Source organism: Carya illinoinensis, chromosome 13, assembly GCF_018687715.1.
Source record: "Carya illinoinensis cultivar Pawnee chromosome 13, C.illinoinensisPawnee_v1, whole genome shotgun sequence".
NCBI lineage: Eukaryota > Viridiplantae > Streptophyta > Magnoliopsida > Fagales > Juglandaceae > Carya > Carya illinoinensis.
This window is the reverse complement of record NC_056764.1, coordinates 11,398,851-11,417,553: the sequence shown is the minus strand read 5'-3', so window position 1 is coordinate 11,417,553 and position 18,703 is coordinate 11,398,851. Positions and strand designations below refer to the sequence as shown.

The 18,703-nt window shown below is 37.4% G+C and overlaps 2 protein-coding genes across 6 annotated transcripts in view; one reads left to right on the top strand and one right to left on the bottom strand.

The window, feature by feature from the left end:
* LOC122291820 (nodulin homeobox-like) overlaps nt 1-6,076 on the top strand; it is a 29,248-nt gene extending 23,172 nt beyond the window's left edge. For 2 of the 4 annotated variants that reach the window (XM_043099811.1, XM_043099812.1), the window contains 5 exons: nt 3,180-3,243; nt 3,365-3,433; nt 3,745-4,296; nt 4,402-4,436; nt 5,277-6,076. In XM_043099811.1, coding sequence (XP_042955745.1) covers nt 3,180-3,243; nt 3,365-3,433; nt 3,745-4,296; nt 4,402-4,436; nt 5,277-5,790 — 1,234 coding nt within the window. In that variant the 3' untranslated portion in view covers nt 5,791-6,076. Of the gene's footprint in view, nt 1-3,179; nt 3,244-3,364; nt 3,434-3,744; nt 4,297-4,401; nt 4,461-5,276 lie in introns of all 4 variants that reach the window. The other 2 variants (XM_043099813.1, XM_043099814.1) reach the window with 2 other exon arrangements.
* Nucleotides 6,077-9,673: 3,597 nt separating this feature from the next.
* Nucleotides 9,674-17,338, bottom strand: LOC122292744 (UDP-galactose/UDP-glucose transporter 5-like). Of its 2 annotated transcripts, XM_043101232.1 has the most exons (11): nt 16,773-17,338; nt 15,679-15,792; nt 15,367-15,459; nt 15,169-15,234; nt 13,864-13,962; nt 13,042-13,121; nt 12,226-12,338; nt 10,725-10,813; nt 10,518-10,604; nt 10,344-10,412; nt 9,674-10,254 (listed from the first exon to the last, which is right to left on the bottom strand). In XM_043101232.1, the coding sequence occupies exons 1-11, from the start codon at nt 16,893-16,895 to the stop codon at nt 10,141-10,143; spliced, it is 1,047 nt and encodes a 348-aa protein (XP_042957166.1). In that variant the 5' UTR covers nt 16,896-17,338; the 3' UTR covers nt 9,674-10,140. The 2 variants fall into 2 exon arrangements, with proteins under 2 accessions (XP_042957166.1, XP_042957167.1); XM_043101233.1 differs by lacking the exon at nt 15,679-15,792.
* Nucleotides 17,339-18,703: the final 1,365 nt, after the last annotated feature.

Sequence of the window (18,703 nt, the reverse complement as noted above, 5' to 3'; positions counted from 1 at the left end):
AACATGCTGAATATTGCCGCCCATAAGTCCCTAGTGAACTCACAGTGTAGCTGAATGTGATCAATTCTCTCCCTATTTTTGCTTTCACATAAAACACCCATCCATGATTACGATATGCCACTTCCTCAAATTGTTTATATCTTTTCTAATCCAACCAAACATACTTTTAAGGAAATGAAGAGCCAACTGGAGGGAGGAGCTCCTTGAAAAAGGATTTAACCTCAGACATTTGTCTTTTTGATGGAGTCCAACATATTTGATCATCATTACCTCTTCTCCACTGAAAGGAATACGAACAAAGAAACATCTTTATCTCCCAACTGGGTTTCTATAATAAAAGTGACATTGCATTGTTGCATATTGTCAGAAATTTGTAAGTCTTCTGCAACCGAAGTATTGCTGCATTGGAATAAGTGAAACAACTCTGGGAAGCAAGTCTTAAAAGGTTATCGAACCAAAATTGATTTTAGACTTGTCACCAGCCTCATATCTAATAAGACAGTAGAACTCTCCCCACCCTCTTCCAATATTTTTTCACATGGCGTGGGTTAGTGGAAACACACAAGAAGATGCTTCAGTAGCTGAGCTCATGGATTTACTTAGTGGCTTCTATTAATGGAATGTTGATTTCATCAGAGTAGCATAGGATTGGGAGTTGGATGTCATCACTGAGTTCTTTGCTTTGTTATTTCACAAGAGAGATAGTGGGAGCTATAGACAAAATCAGTTGGAACCCCTCTGAGAAGGGTAGATTCATTGTTAGATCATTCTACCAGATCCTGACTAGCCAAGGCATGAATGCCTTTCCGTGGAAGACTAAAACTCCTCTGAAAGTAGCTTTTTCTTCTTCTTTTTTGTCTGGACAGCTTCCTTAGGAAAGATCCTTACCACAGACAACCTAAGGAAACGCAAGATCATTGTGTTGGATTGGTGTTGCATGTGCAAGAAGAATGGTGAAATGGTGGATCATTTGCTTCTACACTGCGAGTTGGTCAGGACCACATGAGATTACTTTTTTGCAGGAGTGGGAATATCATGGGTCATGCCTAGAAGATTGGTGGATTTCTAGCAAGTTGGAGAGTTGAAGCTACAGATCGCAAGACCACAATGAATGAGTTGAAAGATTTATTTTTTAGAACTTTGTTCCTTTGAGTGGGGGCAATAGATTTTAATGGGCTAAATGTTCATGAATTTCTTATTTTATTGGACCAACTGGCTAGATAGACCTGGAACCCTTGATCGATACCTCTCCACAAGAAATCCCACAATGTTGGGCTACTTCTATATAGATAAGGAATAGAAAAAGTTAATAGGTCAACTGAGTTAGAGAGAGTACTCCTGCTCAATGCAACCCACACACCTTTAGATAAGCAAAGCCGCTTCTACTTTGCTAGCCAATATTCCATCTTTTTTGTTACTTTTTTCCAGATGGATTTTGCCTTAAATGGTGCCTCCAATGGGAGACCTAGATACTTCATGGGAAGGGCTATATGACCAAGGATATGTGTGAAACCGCCAATGTTATCCACTACTCAATTTGGTACTAATTATGACTTGTCCAAATGGATCTTCAATCCTGAGGCAGCTTCAAAGCATAGGAATAAATTACACAAATGGTGGATACAATCCTGGATAGCCTCTCAAATGATCAGAGTATCGTTAGCAAACTTGAGATGATACAAGACAAGTTCTTCATTATTTCTATTCTCCACCAAGAAGCTTATTAAGAAGCCCTTTGTTCATTGTAGTTGACAACATTCTACTCAGTGCCTCCATTGCCAGTACAAAGAGCAGTGGTGATAAAGGATTCCCATGTTGCAATCCCAGAGAACTGTTGAAGAAACTCAAAGAGGAGCCGTCTATCAAAAATGAAAAACAATCAAGGAAAACAATGTGTTATCCATTGGCACCGTCTCTCCTGAAACTGCATATCCCGAGTAAAATAGCAAGAAACCTCAATTCAAATGATCATGACCTTCTCCAAGCCTAGCTTGTCAAGCACACCTGAAATGCCTAATCTGATTAAGCTATCAAGGCATTTGCTAGCTATGAGAATTTAGTGTAATATACATCGCTTCTTAATGAAAGCATTATGAGAGCTGCAAAGTATATTTTCCGACACCATCTATAATTGATCAACAAGGACTTCGTAGATAAATTTATACACTACCAACCAAGCTGATAGAAAGAAGCCCTTAATCTCCATTGCCTCACCTATCTGGGAATAAGGGCAATAAAGGTAGCGTAAGACTGTTCTCGAACTTGCCTCGAGCGTAGAACTTATGGAATACATTCTCAAATCTTTGGAAAACCTCCCAGCAGGTCTAAAAGAGGTTAGCAATGAACCAGTAGGGCCTGGGGCCTTATCACCACTAAGATCCTTTGCCTCCTCGAAAGCCTCATTCTCTACGAGGACTCATTCCAGCCACCCTACATCCTAGTCAGCAATAGACTCAAGCTAAGACCATCCAACAGGGACCTCCAGGAAAATGTTTCTTCATGTCTATGCATTCATAAATAGACCTATTTTTCTTCAGACATATAGGTCTATCCAAGGATATATAGAGATAAAGTAACCTTACGAGTACTGCAATCACTTAGGTTACACTTTCGCTTTGGATTTGAAGTATTTGTAGATTTCACCAAGTGAATTAAAAGGTGGGTGCTTAAAGCCACACGGATGAAGGATCGAATCTCTTTTGGAAACAATAGAAATGTGGCTTTCAATATCGGGAATAACCTCATGGAATTGAACCTAACTGGAATGCAAATCACTACCTGATCTGCCTAAGAAGTGTGCATCTCAAGTGAGAGATGGAAAAAAATATATACCCCCTTTCAGTTCTCTCTTCTATGTAGTTTGTCACCCCTTCCTCTCCCCAGAGTCGTTGGAAACTTTATCACTTCCTTGTTAAAACCTCAAAGATTGGTGGAAAAGCTTATTTGTTATGTTTCTACAAGTTGGCTTTGTTGTCACTTGTGTGGCTTCCTCATGCAAATGAGGATCTGCCCCTACTCTCTCTCTCTCTCTCACAATCATATCTTTATATCTGTGTGTTTGTTATGCTCTTTATACCGTTTTTAGTGAACCTGTATATGCGAACACAACACAAACATCATCTGTTTGACTTCCTAGATTTAGCATCATAGTTTTATTTTTTATTCAAATTTTGTTGCAGGGTGTTCTCTGGCCAATTGCAATCACTGATTACTTCTGGAGTGTTGGAAGAAAATCAAGTCCAAGTAATTTTTTGTGCTTTTAGTAATTAATGGCGTATTTATGTTGTTCTTTACTTGATCAATTTCCTTTATTCCCTTATGAATAATTTATGTGTTTTAACCATGCTGCTGGTGCAATTTCAAGGATAACAAATTTGAGGATTCAACATCTTGGGATAAGTTTTCCAAACTCAATGCCAGTGAAAATCATCAGGTGAATGCCGTGGTCAGTGATCACATTTTGACTGATGTGGAATTTGAACTGGATATTTGGCAAACAATTTTATTTGATATTCAAATCACCTGGGGAGACTTATGATAGAAGACTTTCTTGATGATAAAATTGAACTCAGGACAGTCATTGTGGACTAAACATAAGTAGAGTTAAGTAAATACGTATATTGTCGTGTTAGTCACTAATGGTATGTGTCTGCCAATGTGTAAGTTGGTTTCTTTAGTTTTCAAGTGATGGTGTAGCTTTTTCTCAGCATAATGACCTCAGAAGTAACATTTGATTCCTGGTAGGAGGCCCAGAGTACTGGGGGATGCTCATCACCTTTACCGAGAAGAGAACCTCTAAAAGCTAAGTACAAAAGAGCTAACTTGAAGGAGGAAATATCAGAGAACTCTGATTTTCAAGAAGTGGAGCAGTATTATGTCAAAACTGATCGTGGGGATCAAGGTGATGATATAATGAGGCAAGATAGGAAGGAGGATAAAGGTATATCTGGTAAGGTTGCATCTCGAGGTTTGAGGGTGATTGATAGAGATGTTCAGAATGTTGAAACTAGTGGTTCCGACACAAGCTCATCAAGAGGAAAGAATGCTGCTGATCAAATGGAAAGTGGTGAGTTATCAAAATTCCACAAGCACATCAAAGAGAGGGCGTTTGGAGGAAATGCAGAGGATGAAAAGGTTCCAATGGTTCAATCTGAAGAAAAGCAGCGGAAAAAACGGAAGCGGACTATAATGAATGATAAACAGATAACACTTATAGAAAGGGCCCTTTTGGATGAACCTGATATGCAGCGAAATGCAACTTCAATACAAACATGGGCTGAAAAATTAAGTCTTCATGTATGTCAAATGCACCTTATAATTTGGTAATTGTTCGAGTAAATTCTGTTTGTAAATACAAGCGGGCTTTCTTTCTTAAAAATTTTCCCCCATTGTCTTTTCCAGGGTTCTGAAGTTACGGCTTCGCAGCTAAAAAATTGGTGAGAATGCCTCAACTGTTCACGGTAGCTTTTGCACCAGTGGTTTATTAACTCTTTCCTTTTTGATGTTTCACTTAAAGATCCATATGATAATTAAGAAAACAGGTTGGAGCTTCTGTGATTCTTGCAAAATTTTGTCAGTTTCTACGGCTTGCTGTGAAAATGTCATTTTAGAGGTTAATGTATAGCTGGGAATCTAAGATGATGCACTGTCACCCTTAATCACAATGCTGGCAAGTACTTTGTGACAAAAAAGTAAAGATATCCTAAGAGGTGCAAACATTCTGGAGGGGATATCTATCCGTGAGATTTATATCTTTTTAATGTGTCCGGTACCTTTGGATCGTTTCCCTTTTATCTCCCTTTTCTTCAGTTCTATGGATGGTTTAGGTGAAATTTTACTTTGAAGACAGACTTGATCCCTTTGGTTGTCCACAAAATGTCACTAGATAACATTGTTGGTACTTGGGGGGTCCTAGAATCATAATAGGTGTTGCATCAGTAGATGTTGGAATAGATGTTTGCTAATAATGAAATATTTGTGGCACCGCTGGGAGTTCTTTGGGAAATTTACGTTGGCAAACTGACTTATTAAAAAAAAAAAAAAAAAAAAGGAATTTACATGGTCAATCTGGGTTCAAGGTCACCCAACTTTTACTCCAAACCGAACACACAATTCTAATGATGAATTTTACCCTTTACTTTTTTGGACATTCTTGAAAATCTTGCCAAATCTTTTTTGTCAAGCTTCTATTCTAATAATTTCTATATCTATTTGGTGATGATTGAACTCTGAAACTTACTGGGATGTCTCTTTTATTGATAAATGCGTTTCCTCAGGCTGAATAATCGAAAAGCCAGGCTGGCCCGCACGGCTAAAGATGTACGTACAACTTCGGATCTTGACAATGCCCTTCCAGACAAGCAAGGTGGGGCAGTACCAGTACCAAGTGAAGATGCTAATGCCAGAGCTAAGGAGAGAAGAGATCCTCGAAGCATGTTGAGAAGTGTTAATGGTGAGAACTCTGGGAGTGCCATGGCGGAGTTTGTTGACATTGGTCCTGCAGAATTTGTTCAATGCAGGCCAGGTCAGTTTGTTGTGCTTGTAGATGTGAAAGGAGAGGAGATTGGTAAGGGAAAGGTGTACCAGGTACACGGTAACTGGTATGGAAAGAACCTGGAGGAATTAGAGAGATGTGTTGTGGATGTTAATGAGCTCAAGGCTGACAGAGGGGCGAAACTTCCATACCCGTCTGAAGCCACCGGCACTTCTTTTGATGAGGCTGAATCAAAAATTGGGGTAATGAGAGTATTGTGGGATGCTAATAGAATTTTCATGTTGCGGCCTCAATGAATGTAACTGATTACTAATGGCTGTATTTTTTTTTTTTTTTATTGCTGCCTGAAAGTTGATAATTTCACATGTTATAATCACTAAAACGTCTTTGAGGCAGGAATTTCGCGTGCACTCAAAGTCGGATCTTGATAGATTAGGGTTTGATCAAAGAGCTGTCAACACCGAGCTTAACTGGGGTAAAAGTAAATAACCTTTTCCTTCATTCCCCACCCTACCACGTTGTATTCTTGCCTAGTGCAAACCTTAGAACTTATGATCAGCTTAATCCCTGTAATGTTAGATATAAGTTCAGGATGTACAAGCCCTTTAGAAAAAGCGGGATCAACTACTAGAATGTGGATTTTTTCGGATGGATTTTAATTGGTTTTTTTTTTTTTTTTTGGGTTTTTTCAAAGAGCTTTTATGGGACTTACGCACCATAGACCTGCACAAATTTTCCACTTCATCCTCTTCCCAACTCTCAGTTCTGTAAATTAAATTATGGCATTGACTCCCTGAAACATACCTCGAGGATTGGATAAGGTAATACTGATTTGCTCTTCTCTAGGGGAGCTCTTCCAAGAAAATGAGAGGGAAAATGATAAAGAAGATTCAATTAACATTACAGAATGTCTTACATAGAATAACGCTGGGTAATTTAGGCTGCAACCCGGTCAACCCAAGCTGGGTTTGGACCTGATCTAATCCGACCCGTCAACAAGAAACAATAATCCCGCTCCGACCATTTCAGATCGGGTCAACCTGAATTTTCCCCCAAATGCCCACCAAATGTTTCTCTCCTATGGCGGTTCTGTTACTAGCAGGTGGATCGTGTTCGTTGAAGGTAGCAGCGACAGAAGTGGCTTTCAATGTCGGACTAACCATCGTAGTGACGTCTACAGTTAGTATAGCCTTGGCCGCCACTGTCTTCTACTCTCTTTGGTGAAAAGTTTGGTGAAAAGTAAAACTCCAAGAAACCAAAATTCGAGCCCTAAAGAAATGAGAAAGAATCAAACCCAATTTCATATTCAGCTTCAGAATTTGGAGGACTTAGTACATAAATAGATAGATAAATGCTTAAAGACGAGAAACACTTGATGAGAGCCAGGCCGCCATGGCCAGGTGAAGATGATATTGAAGAAGAAGGAGAAGAATCCATGGAGGGAGAGAGATTTTTTCGCTATGTTTGATTCTCAATCACAGTTGATGAACACACTGATGACGAGGATATCCATCTGCCATTTGATTTTCTCGCCTGACAGGAGCGCCTAACAGGAGTAATTGTCTCCTCGTCTTCATGTCCATGCTTGCTTTGAGCTTCACTTGACAAGGTGCGGTTTCAGAGAATGGGGATGGGAGGTAATGGTGATGACGAAGAGAATGGTCTACACCCATGCTTCTTTGTGCGAAAGCATGTTGCTATACCCGTTCGTCACTGTAAACACAAAGGAGGCCGCCATCTTTGATCTCTTCCTCGTAGAAATGAGAAGATGACTTTAGGCGAGTTGGCATGGTTGAAACCCGGATTTCATGGGTTCAACTAGAACATTAGTTTAAACCGTATTTAGCATCCGAGTCGGGTTGGGCAATTCGAATGGACTGGATCTGTGATTTTTCTGCACAACCCTACTGGGTATCTATACCCTCACGAGAATCCTAGTAACAAATAAGTAAGGTCCTAGGCTCTCAAGTCCACTTAAGCAAATAAACATGGAGCAACAAACATAAAGGAAATATAGAGTTCTGGGCCTACACTCTACCTAGCTCAATTAAGGAAATGCAACAAAAGAAATACCATAGTCTGATCTTCTGAGGCCGTCAAAGTCTGTGAGACCTGCCCAACTAAAATAAACTACTAGATCTAATCAAACAAAAACCATGCAAGTGAACTTTTTAAGCCCAAGTTAATTGGATAAGAAAATCTTGGGGCTGGATGGGTATAAAATCAATTTTCGCACTAGCCAATGATAATGTACCATGTAAACACTCCTAATAAAACCTAAAAAGAACTCGCATCCACCCGATCTCCCTCTCCGTTTCCTTCGAAATCTCTCTCCCTCCCCCCATCCCTTGTTTCCTCTAAATCTCTCCACCCTCTTTCTCTCAATCTCCCACCTAATCCCACACAGCGAACAAAAGGAACGTCGTCCTTGCTCCTATGACGACTCATGCTGGACACTGGCAAACATAGGTATTTTCTTCTCTACGTTTTCTTTTTTTCATTTTCTTGAGATTAGGGTGTTTTTCTATGCGTATTCTTCCCATTTGAAAATGGAAATATTTGGTGTTGTAAGTCATGATCATGCTTCTAGAATCTATGAGTTAGTGCATACCCTTTAAAGCCCCATTCCTTTCAAGCTCTCTATGGGAGAATACGATGTCCACTCCTGCTTGAAGGCCAGTGAAAATAGTTTCACCTTGTTGAAAAAACATGCTCGGATTGAACATTCAATTATCAAATATGTACTAGGTCCATGCCGACTATTGTGAATAAAATCTTTTACTTATAAAAAAACAGTTTGAGGGTTGTATATTTAGTTTGTAAGTGGTGTAAAAAATATCAAATATAAAATTAATAGATTTATTTCATACTTCGAACACTTGGGTAATTCTTCAAGTGTCTTGATAGATTTGTTTCATTGGAGAAGGCACGTTGTCAAACTCTAGCCCCCACATACGGCTTTACATATGAAGATGACATTGTATGGCCTTCCTCGAGCATGTTCCTGTCGAGTTCAACCCCACCATCCTCTTCAATTATCTCAATTTCATCGACGCTAGAATTAGAACTGTCTAAAATCTCAACATATCTATTGATGTACTCATCATTCACGCAATCTAATATCTTGAGACCTAGTGAGTAGATCTTCTTACATAGAGAATGGTGAAATTAAAATACAAGACAGAAATATTCAAGTTCCTAACTTACAAATTGAAACAAATCTATCAAGACACTTGAAGAATTACCCAAGTGTTCAAAGTATGAAATAAATCTATCAATTTCATATTTGATATTTTCTACACCACTTACAAACTAAATATACAACCCTATGTTTTTTTATAAGATTTCATTCATAATAGTCGGCATGGCCCCAATACATATTTGATAATTGAATGTTCAATTCGAGCATATTTTTTCAACTAGGTGAAACTACTTTCACTGGTCTTCAAGCAGGAGTGGACATTGTATTCTCCTATAGAGAGCTCGAAAGGAATGAGGCTTTAAAGGGTATGCACTAACTCATAGATTTTAGAAGCATGATCATGACTTACAACCCCAAATATTTTCATTTTCAAATGGGAAGAAAACACAGAGAAAAAAACCCTAATCTCAAGAAAATGCAGAAAAGAAAACGCAGAGAAGAAAATACCTATGTTTGTCGGCATCTAGCGTGAGTCGTCGTGAGAGCAAGGACAGTGTTCCTTTTGTTCGTCGTGTGGGATTGGGCAGAAGATGGAGAGAAAGAGGGTGGAGAGATTCGGAGGAAACATAGAGATGGGGGAGGGGGAAAGATTTGGAGGAAACAGAGGGGGATCGGGTGTATACGGATTCTTTCAATGTTTTTTTGGAGTGCCTATGCGGCACATTATCAATGGTTAGTGCAAAAATTGATAGGTCGATTTATTGTTGTTCAGTTGTGTAGAGTGGTGGCCTAAGTGGTGAGGTTCAATAATATCTTATAGAGGATGAAATTGCTATTTATTTCTTGTTCTCATTATAGGTCTCTTGTCTCGATCAAAGTCTGTTGATCATATTGATTTCCTCTATATGATCGTCAATAAAGTACGGTCCCTGGTAAGTGTATAAGAGCCTATTTAGATACTAAAAATATCTCAAAATATCTGTGAATTTTATTAATGCATTTTCTTTTGATAAATATATACTATGAACAACATAGAATGAGTGCTTTTTTATAAGAAGAATTTTATTAATGAGAGAAATAGGCATAGTCTAAGTAGTAAGTACACATGACATATACAACATAAAAAATGTATGTTACGGCCTCTCAAAAGTGCATAATGAGCACAACAATAAACCTCAAAATCTTTTCTTTCAAACAAAACGTTGCCGAAGTAGTTGCGTTGAACGTTCTCTCATCATTCCCATTCAAAACTACATAAATAAATTAAACAAATGTGGACTCGTAGGATCCTTTCAATACTGTATATGAGAATTGATGCTGCCTGCGGATCCAGAGAGATGCGTGTGCATGCGATGCTCTCTCTAGGTTTATGTTAAACTACTTTTGCATTAGCCTTTCTCAGTATCCAACATGCAGCTTTATGCTTAAAATTAAAGCTGCCTATTACCTATGTTAAGACAGTCTTGAATTCCAGACCTCATAGGAAGCGTAAAACTGGCCCTCATCATGGATTCGGCTTCACAGGACTAGAAACTCCATTTTCCGAAGCTTCTGAAGGTGAAGATTTTTGAGGTGGTTTCAAGAAGCCTTTTGCATAAAGGGCACCGAAGACTGTAACCTGATCGATATATCCAATGTAGTGTGGTTGGACTCCAAAACAAATTTGAAAAAAAAAATGATCAGGATAGGATTCAACTTGATGCTTACAGCTCCGATCCACTGTTCCCAGCTAAGGGGATGGGAAAACCACACACATGACAGCATGATGCTCACCAACTTCATCAACAACGAGAGAGAATGAGAAGATACCATCACCAGAAACATAGTTGTGAGGCACAAACGATAGAAGATGAACCATTGCTATGGAGATTTATACTTTACCTGTCTTGTCGTCATTATGGTGGCAAACGTAAGGGACCCAAAATTGCGGATTGTGTAAGAAATGAAAAATTGACTTATTGTTGCTACCTGTAACAAAAATCATCATAAAAACAGAACATGAAACAAAAGGTAATAAATCTCATAAATACTGATAAAAACGATGTTTAAAAAGGGAATAAAGTAATCGGGAAGATTAAGGTCACTTACAGTGGAAAGCAATAAAATGTCCAAGAAACAATCATTATGGCGAGAAACAAAATCTATTGCTGGAAGTAGATGTCCTTGTAATATAAGACCTAAATCAAAATGATGAACATCAAAACAGATCAATCACCAACCGCTAAAGTGCAACAAAGAAAAAAATATAATCTAAAAGTAGTACAAGATGCTTGTGTACATGCTTTTGTCTGTTCTAGAATTTATTACTTACAGAAAATTGAAATACAATCACATTACTTGATCAAATGAAAATTGAAAAAGGGAAGGGCAGTCATCCTGCCCCAGTTACATATGAGAATACTTCCATTTATGACTTACTGTATAGCATAAATTTAGGTTGCATCTGGATAAGGCTATAACCCTACAGAAGATGTGTGGTACACAAAATACGAGCTCGGCTCAAATTATTTCACTACCATTTACAAACAATTCACTACTATTCACAAACTATTCACTACTTTTTTACTACTAGTTACAGATCATCTGAAATCACTCCAGCATCCAAACACAGCTTAGAGAATGTCTCAAACTCTCAGCCTACTTCCATGACAACAAATGACTGAAACTGTGGAAATGCTTCATGTCTTTTATTCAGTTAAAACCCAGATCCGTGCAATGTGTACCAATCACATGAATCAGGTAAATGATCAGTTTTCAACAATGGGATGTGGCCCCTTGAAATTGTTACACCCAAGGTTTGAACTTTAGACCTAGAAGGAGCATACCACCAAGACCAAAGCTCTTACCACTTGAGCCAACCTCAGCCTACTTCCATTATAACACATTCTTGAGAGACAACTCAATTTTTCTTTCATGCCTACACTTATGAAATCAAAGAAAAAGATGCCTGATAGGTAGAGAGAGTGTCCTTTGCAAAAGTAGTCTGATAAATTGCACCATGTTTTTCAAGCGCTTATATGACACAAATTTTCTGTCACACGTAGAGATTAAAAAAAATATCCGGAGTTTTGTTTTGATGTCCCACCATGCAACATGTGTTAGTGCTTAATGTGGTTTCCACGACAAAATATGTAGCAGAGATTGACATAGCTAAACTTCAAATAGAAGTACCATCTCACAGATTTCCAATTATCAATTCAGAATGATAACAATTTAGTTGGGATAAAGCCTTAGAAGGGTTAAGTTGAATTCACTAAACTATATCCAATATTAAGAGAAAGCTCAACTGGCATAAAATCTTTGATCTTTATTTATATGAAAAGAAAATTCACATCTCAAGACTTGAACCAAGCTAACACTAATCAATTACTGATGGTAACTTTCATAGTGAAATAACAAAATCCTGTGCACATCAAGCATATGCCATGATAATACAACAATCTTAATGCACTCAAACAGAGTAAAGAAAAAAACTTTGTACACATCTATAATGCTTCTTCATGCAGCCCATCTCCCATGTATATCCTTAGCCAAAATGTAACCTGAGTGTTTAGGAAGTCACAAAATTGACATAACACAAAAAACTCGCCTGTCAAGCTAAAAATACAAGAACACAATGTTGTGTAGAATATTTGGTTGTGTATCTCCATATCATAGCCTTTAAAAAGTTTATCTTGGAATGTGCTTGTAAATCCATCAAACCTGTAACCACATAGATGAACATCTGAATTCACAGGAAATGAAGAAAAACCTCTCAATTATCATTTAGAAGGTAAATTCTAAAGTGCACTGCAACACAATCAGAAAATAGAAATGCCAAATGTTATGACCAAGCCAATGTGAGGATGACAAGCAATGAAGCATCGAGGTAGTATGGTATTGCCGTAATGGCCTAGATGTTTATTTGTATGTATGCAATTTAGTTTAATAGGCAGAATTGTTAGAAAAAAACCATTTATACAACTCCATGTGTGAGAGTCAAGCATCAAGGCATAAGAATTTTAACAAAATAACAATAATTTTCATGATTTTTTGTTGCTTATAAAATAACAAAGAGAGATCAATGAAGGAGCTGAAAGTTTTCTTTTTTAGAACTCTTTGTACTTGGGCTATTGCTGTTAGTTTTAATGGCCAAAATCTACATGATTTCCTTATTTCTATTGATCCTACGTAGTTTAGGACATTCTTTGTACTGAACGTGGCATTTTGCCTATTCTTTTATTAATATACTTTCTTACTTTTCTAAAAAAATAATAAAAAAATAATAATGGAGCATAAATATTTACAACTTTTACATCATAATATTGATAAAAAAAATATAATTAATAGCTAATAGCAAAGAAATTTTCTATCATAGAGATAAGTTATCCTAATAATGAGATGATATGAGTTTCACATATGATACCCGAGATAACCAATCATTAGGGAGACACCCCAAACGGTGTTTTCCCTTGCTCTACTGTATGGACTGATATCAGATGCTGCCTATAGAAGCAAACACAAGAATTAGTTCGGATCATATTCAAGTTAAAAGACAAGTTAGTCAGGTTCTTGTGTGTCCTCAACAGAGTCCATACATGAATTAACACAGGCATTAATTTATAAAGTAGACACGTGAGAACAAAATTCACTATAGTAGTGACTTTAAGTCATCTACTGCTCCATGTGCTGTCAAATGACCTAATCAAGTGTGCATGCTCAAATGACAATGTGGTCATACTGTCATAGTTGAGGTTATTTCGATAATAAATTCCATAGCTTGAAAAGATATGTCATCCACTTATTTTTATTAAAGAAAGAAATAAATGAATTGAAGATAACATTTTCAACACAACAAAAACCATTTTAAATGCTGAAACGCATGAAAACAATCCACAAGGGTGACTAAACATCAAACAAAACTAACCTGGGGTAGCTTGCTATTTCTTCTATTGCCACACTCAGTTCTCGTGGGAACTTCATGTGAAAGGAAATTAAACCAAGTTACAGTAGTACATAAAATATAGTTGCATGTTGATTTGAACACAAGAAACACAAACATCAACTTGTGCACAAAAAACCTTAGGTCAAGTGGTGAAAGGTGGGCTAGGTCTTCTGTTCATTTACTTATACACCAAAAAATAAATAAATAAATAAATATAAATATAAATAAAAAAGAAAAAAAAAAAAGAGGGCAAAAGAGTCATGAATCAGGCAAAGAATTTGAGAACAGCACCACTGTTATTACCGGATATAGAATAAATATTGAACAGCCCAGCGTCACTAGAAAAGCCAACAAATAGTCATGTCCTCTGTATATCTTCTGCATAATTAGGGTGCACCAAACCTGTGTGATACACAATTCATAATGAGAAGCATAACATGCAGAAGATTAAAGGTTCTCCATATTAAAAAACAGGAAAGATGATACAGCTCATCAATTGACTAAATGAACTTCATGAGGGGTAAAAGGTCAAGGTAAAAACAAAGAGAAGTTTAAGCAAAGCCATCACTTCACCTAATCTTCAGGAATGTCTCGATCAACTTCCCATTAATAGAGATGGAAAAGCTAGTCACCGAGATACATTCCATGATCCAATGCCCTCTTTTAGAAGTTATAATTTAACTGTCCCTGGCCATCGTCCTCTTCAAACATGCTCCTCTGAATCTACAGGCGTTGCTCTTGAATTGTCTACTTAAGATTGATGGTTTACATGCTATCCAGATTTCATAGTTAATTTTGTTCATTCAGTCAGACTAGAGCCACACATCCTATAATTTAACAAGCTTTAATGACAGATTGGTGTAACAAGACTAAAATTTGCCAGTAACTGTAGTTTTGAATGAGGGACTTCAATCTACCTAAAAGCGGGGGATGAGACCAAGTTATAATTCAACCTCACAGCAGACTGGAGCTAAAAACAATCATTTTCTCATAAGTTTCTGCCACATAAGATCCATCTTGATAGTAATGAATGTGCGTGGAACCACCAAGTACCCCTCTCCCATCCCCATGGAAAAAAGGAGAAAGAAGCAATCAACATGAAAGAAAACGACATTGTGAGAGAAGAAAAGCAAGAATGCATTGACTCTCCAGTAAATCCATCACTCATAAGCACTAATTGAGAGAGAGTCCATAAACTGTGTTTCAACAATTTGCTTAGCAATTTTCAGAAGCAATCTGCAATAACCAGAGTTACTAAGTTCAGAAATGATATGAAATTTACAAATTATATACAACAGTGTCAACAAGAATTTAATTTTAACTGCTACGTTGGAAATCTAAAGAAGATAAAGAGTGAGTGGTTGTCAAAAATCTGTAATCAATTCCCAAATTTAAAGACTCACAAGGGATAATAAAACAGAAGAACAGCTGTTCTTCTTCCCACTCATATAGGAATAGCACTAGAAGAAAGCACAATGTGACGCACCCAAAACAGGCAGTTCTTCAATTATAGACATAGGAATACATTATACAAACAATGAAAGGATTGTACAAAGAAATTAATGAATACTGTCACTACCAGAATAAATAAATGCACAATTAACTTACCATAACAGGTATCATTTTTGCACATTTAGCAAGTGTCTGGACAGGAAAGCTGACATATTTGAGGGCCTGTAGCAAACCTTTGTCAATAAAGTGTGTATAATCAATCAACTAGCAATAGAAACATAGAAAGCGAGCAGATTAGTTTTGCCTATGGAGTGAGTAACAATGCATAGAAATGTGAAAATCTAGACAGCTTACCTCGTACTGACATGTGGTGGTTAGCATGTTTGATATTGACACAAGGCAGTACTTGTAAACTGGAGCCACTGGGTCCAAGGCTTGTTTACTAGCCTAGAACAAAAGAAAAAAAAATCACAAATGAAAAAAAGAATTATAATCCAAGAAGTTGCTGAATCAACCAAAGCCACGCTCACAGCACAGTTTATTAGATAGGTTGCAGTTTAAACACAGTTGAAAAATCCAATTGGGTGATCATCAGTTTTACCCTCTAGGAATCAACGTCAACTGACCCTGTAAGCCTACAAAAATATCACACTAACAGCTACTCACCAGTAAAGCACCTGCACATACAGCAGATGTTGTGATGCGGTTGCAGAAAACAAGAAACAGCGAGTATTTAAAATATTCTTTGTTCACCCCATATGGTACTCTCATGATCTTTTCCTGCATGAAACCAACTTTTCTGAGTTGCTTCGAATAGCATGATTGACCACTTGTAGACTATAACTAATTACCGTGTCATATATAGGTACGTACATATAGGATTGGTAGGTTACAGATGCACTCAATGATATTGACCCACGGCCTCACCCTGCACCTCATTCTTTACTCTTTTTTTCTTTTTCTTTCCTTTTTTTTTTTTTTTTTAAACAGACAATGACCAGTGCACATTCTGCTTCTTCTTAATAAACTGATTTTGTCATTTAGAAAACAAGAAAACAAAAATGCGTCAGCTCTCACGGTACAAAATGTGGCCCCACCAGTGATAATGAGTTAGCATTAAGCAAGCATTCAAATCCTGACCAAGCAAGGATTGTTTATTTATGTATTTATCAATTCGTTTTGTGTATCAGAGAGTCAAATGGTTCGATCTTTCTTGCAGATCAGAACAGATTTCATTGTAAATTTTCTGTTGTTACTTATCGAAATAAGATTTATGACCCGGAAAACTGGGAAAAAATTGTCAGTATAAGTTCAACCATGGCCACTAAAATTTCAAGGAAATAGTTTGCTCACACCCAAGTAGCCAACGGTGTCTCACATTTAAGATTCTAGAAACTCCTCACGCCAACTTTTCAAACTGATCACCTAAATCTTCTATCATGCCATGCACCAGTAATGAAAGTCCTACAGACATCGTCAGCGAATTATATGACTCAATTTCATCGGCTTAACATAAATGGCGCATATATGACTCAATTTCATCTATTTGCAATATAATCCAAATCAAGATTAATCAGTAAAATCAACATTTCAATTAGTTAATAGTTGAAATCGGAATTTAATTCAACGCAAAATGCATGTGATTGGGAGCCAACACTAATCACGTAATATAACTAGAAACAAGACAAGAGTCATAATCTACAGAGGATATTAAATATAAACAAAAAAATATATAAGTATTGGAAAAATGATGTTGAAACCTGCAAGACACCGTAGGTAACAAGGGTGGTCATGATTCCGACCACGGAAAAAACCATTTTCCATAAATTGCTCTCTTTCCGAGTGACACCTACAGCTGCTGTTGGTTCCGCCATAGCCCCCATCCACACCAACACCACACCAACACCACCCCCCCCCCAAAAAAGACCCCCCAACAAAAATCTCTCTTCCTCTGCCTGTCTCCCTCTCGAGAGAGCGTGCGCTTGCGGTTCAATGTCTTTGATCCTCTTTCCTTGGCCCGCTACATTAACTAGTCGTTCTCTCCAGCAAATCGCGTCACCGATACTCCGTACATCTCCTTCTCTATGTTTCTTAACGACGCCGTATTAATGTAGCTTTGGTGAAATTATAGTCTCTCTGAATGCCTCTTAACGACCAACTAATGTTGGAAGTTGGAACCGATAAGGAAGCAGTGACAGACTGGTTATTGAGATCAGTGATCACCGAGCGAGCGTTTCGTTCCCTCCGGCTACCCGCTCCTACCCCAAAAAGAATAAAGATGATATTTTTTGAAAAAAAGGAAAGTTTGAATAGCCACGTTAGCCATGCCATCCGAGGATTACGATACACTCCCACAGGTTTACTATGTTATCTGACGTGGTTTTTAGTTTTAATTTTCTTTTGATTTCTCTGCTGTTGACAGGTTTCTTGCTGACAGTCTTTCTCCCTACCGACAGACTTCTCTGCAGTGTGACGTGATTTTCTTACCAGTTTTAACGACCGGTAAGAGTAGTTGTTAAGAGAAGTCGGTTAACAGTTTTAATGACTTAACGAAGAGTTTTGTTATATATAAATACAGTTACACACGAATTTATATATTAATATTAATTTATTTATACTTAAAATTTAAATTAATATTATTTTTAATAAAATTTACTTTTTGACCAATTACATCATATTAGTGTACAGATTAGTACATAATTATACTTATAATTATATTTTTCCCTTAATGAAATGGTGTGTATTCGATTTGGATACGCAATCCGTGATTACAAAACCCATCCTCTCAATTACAACTCCGCTTCTTTCCAACACTTGATTTTTTTCATCTCCACTCATCTTCTCCTCTCTCTTCTAACCTTCTCAAACAATTCTAATCCTTTAAATCCCACGAAAACTTGCTTCATTTCTCTGAGTTTCTCGTTGCTTCCTCCTCATCCTCCCAACCACAACTCCACTTTGCCTCTTTTACTACTATAGAGAAAATAAACATGCATTTTCTTTGAAAACAGACATGGAAAAGCCTACAAAAATCAAGTTGAAAAGGATGTCTAGAATTTTTACAATACATACACAAAAATTGCAGCTTGAATCTACATTTCTCAACAATAAACTTAGCCAACGTGCAATATTATTCCTACCAATAGATTTTTTCAACATTGTTCCACAAAACAACAACCCCCAAAAAATCAGGAAACACGAGCAAGTAAAAAATGATGTTTTTCCATTGTACAGTTTCTGATATTATTTACTAGGTGTTTCGCAGGTGAACTTGTTTGATCCTGAGGTTTTACTTCTCGGCCAACTAGTATCCACCGTGATGGAACTTCACCCAAGTTCTGGTGGGAATTTAAGAGGAACTAGAAAACACCCACGATCAGAACCCACTCGGAGGAAATGACCAGTTCAGTGAAGACTTAGTTCAGTGGTAGGGGCCATGGCTTCTTGATGCAGAACTACACGAATCAGATAACCCACCCGAAGCAAATAACCCACACAAGGAAGATGACCCACCAGCACAGATCCCCTTGAAGATTTGAAGAGGTTGAAGCAAAAGAAGAGCCCGAGAGGAAGACCAAACCAGTGACACGACGAAGCTGAAGACGAGAACACCAATGCAAGAAGCAAGAATCTGAAAATGGATTCTCTATTTTGTTTTGGTTTTTTGTTTCATTTTTTTTTAATAATATGT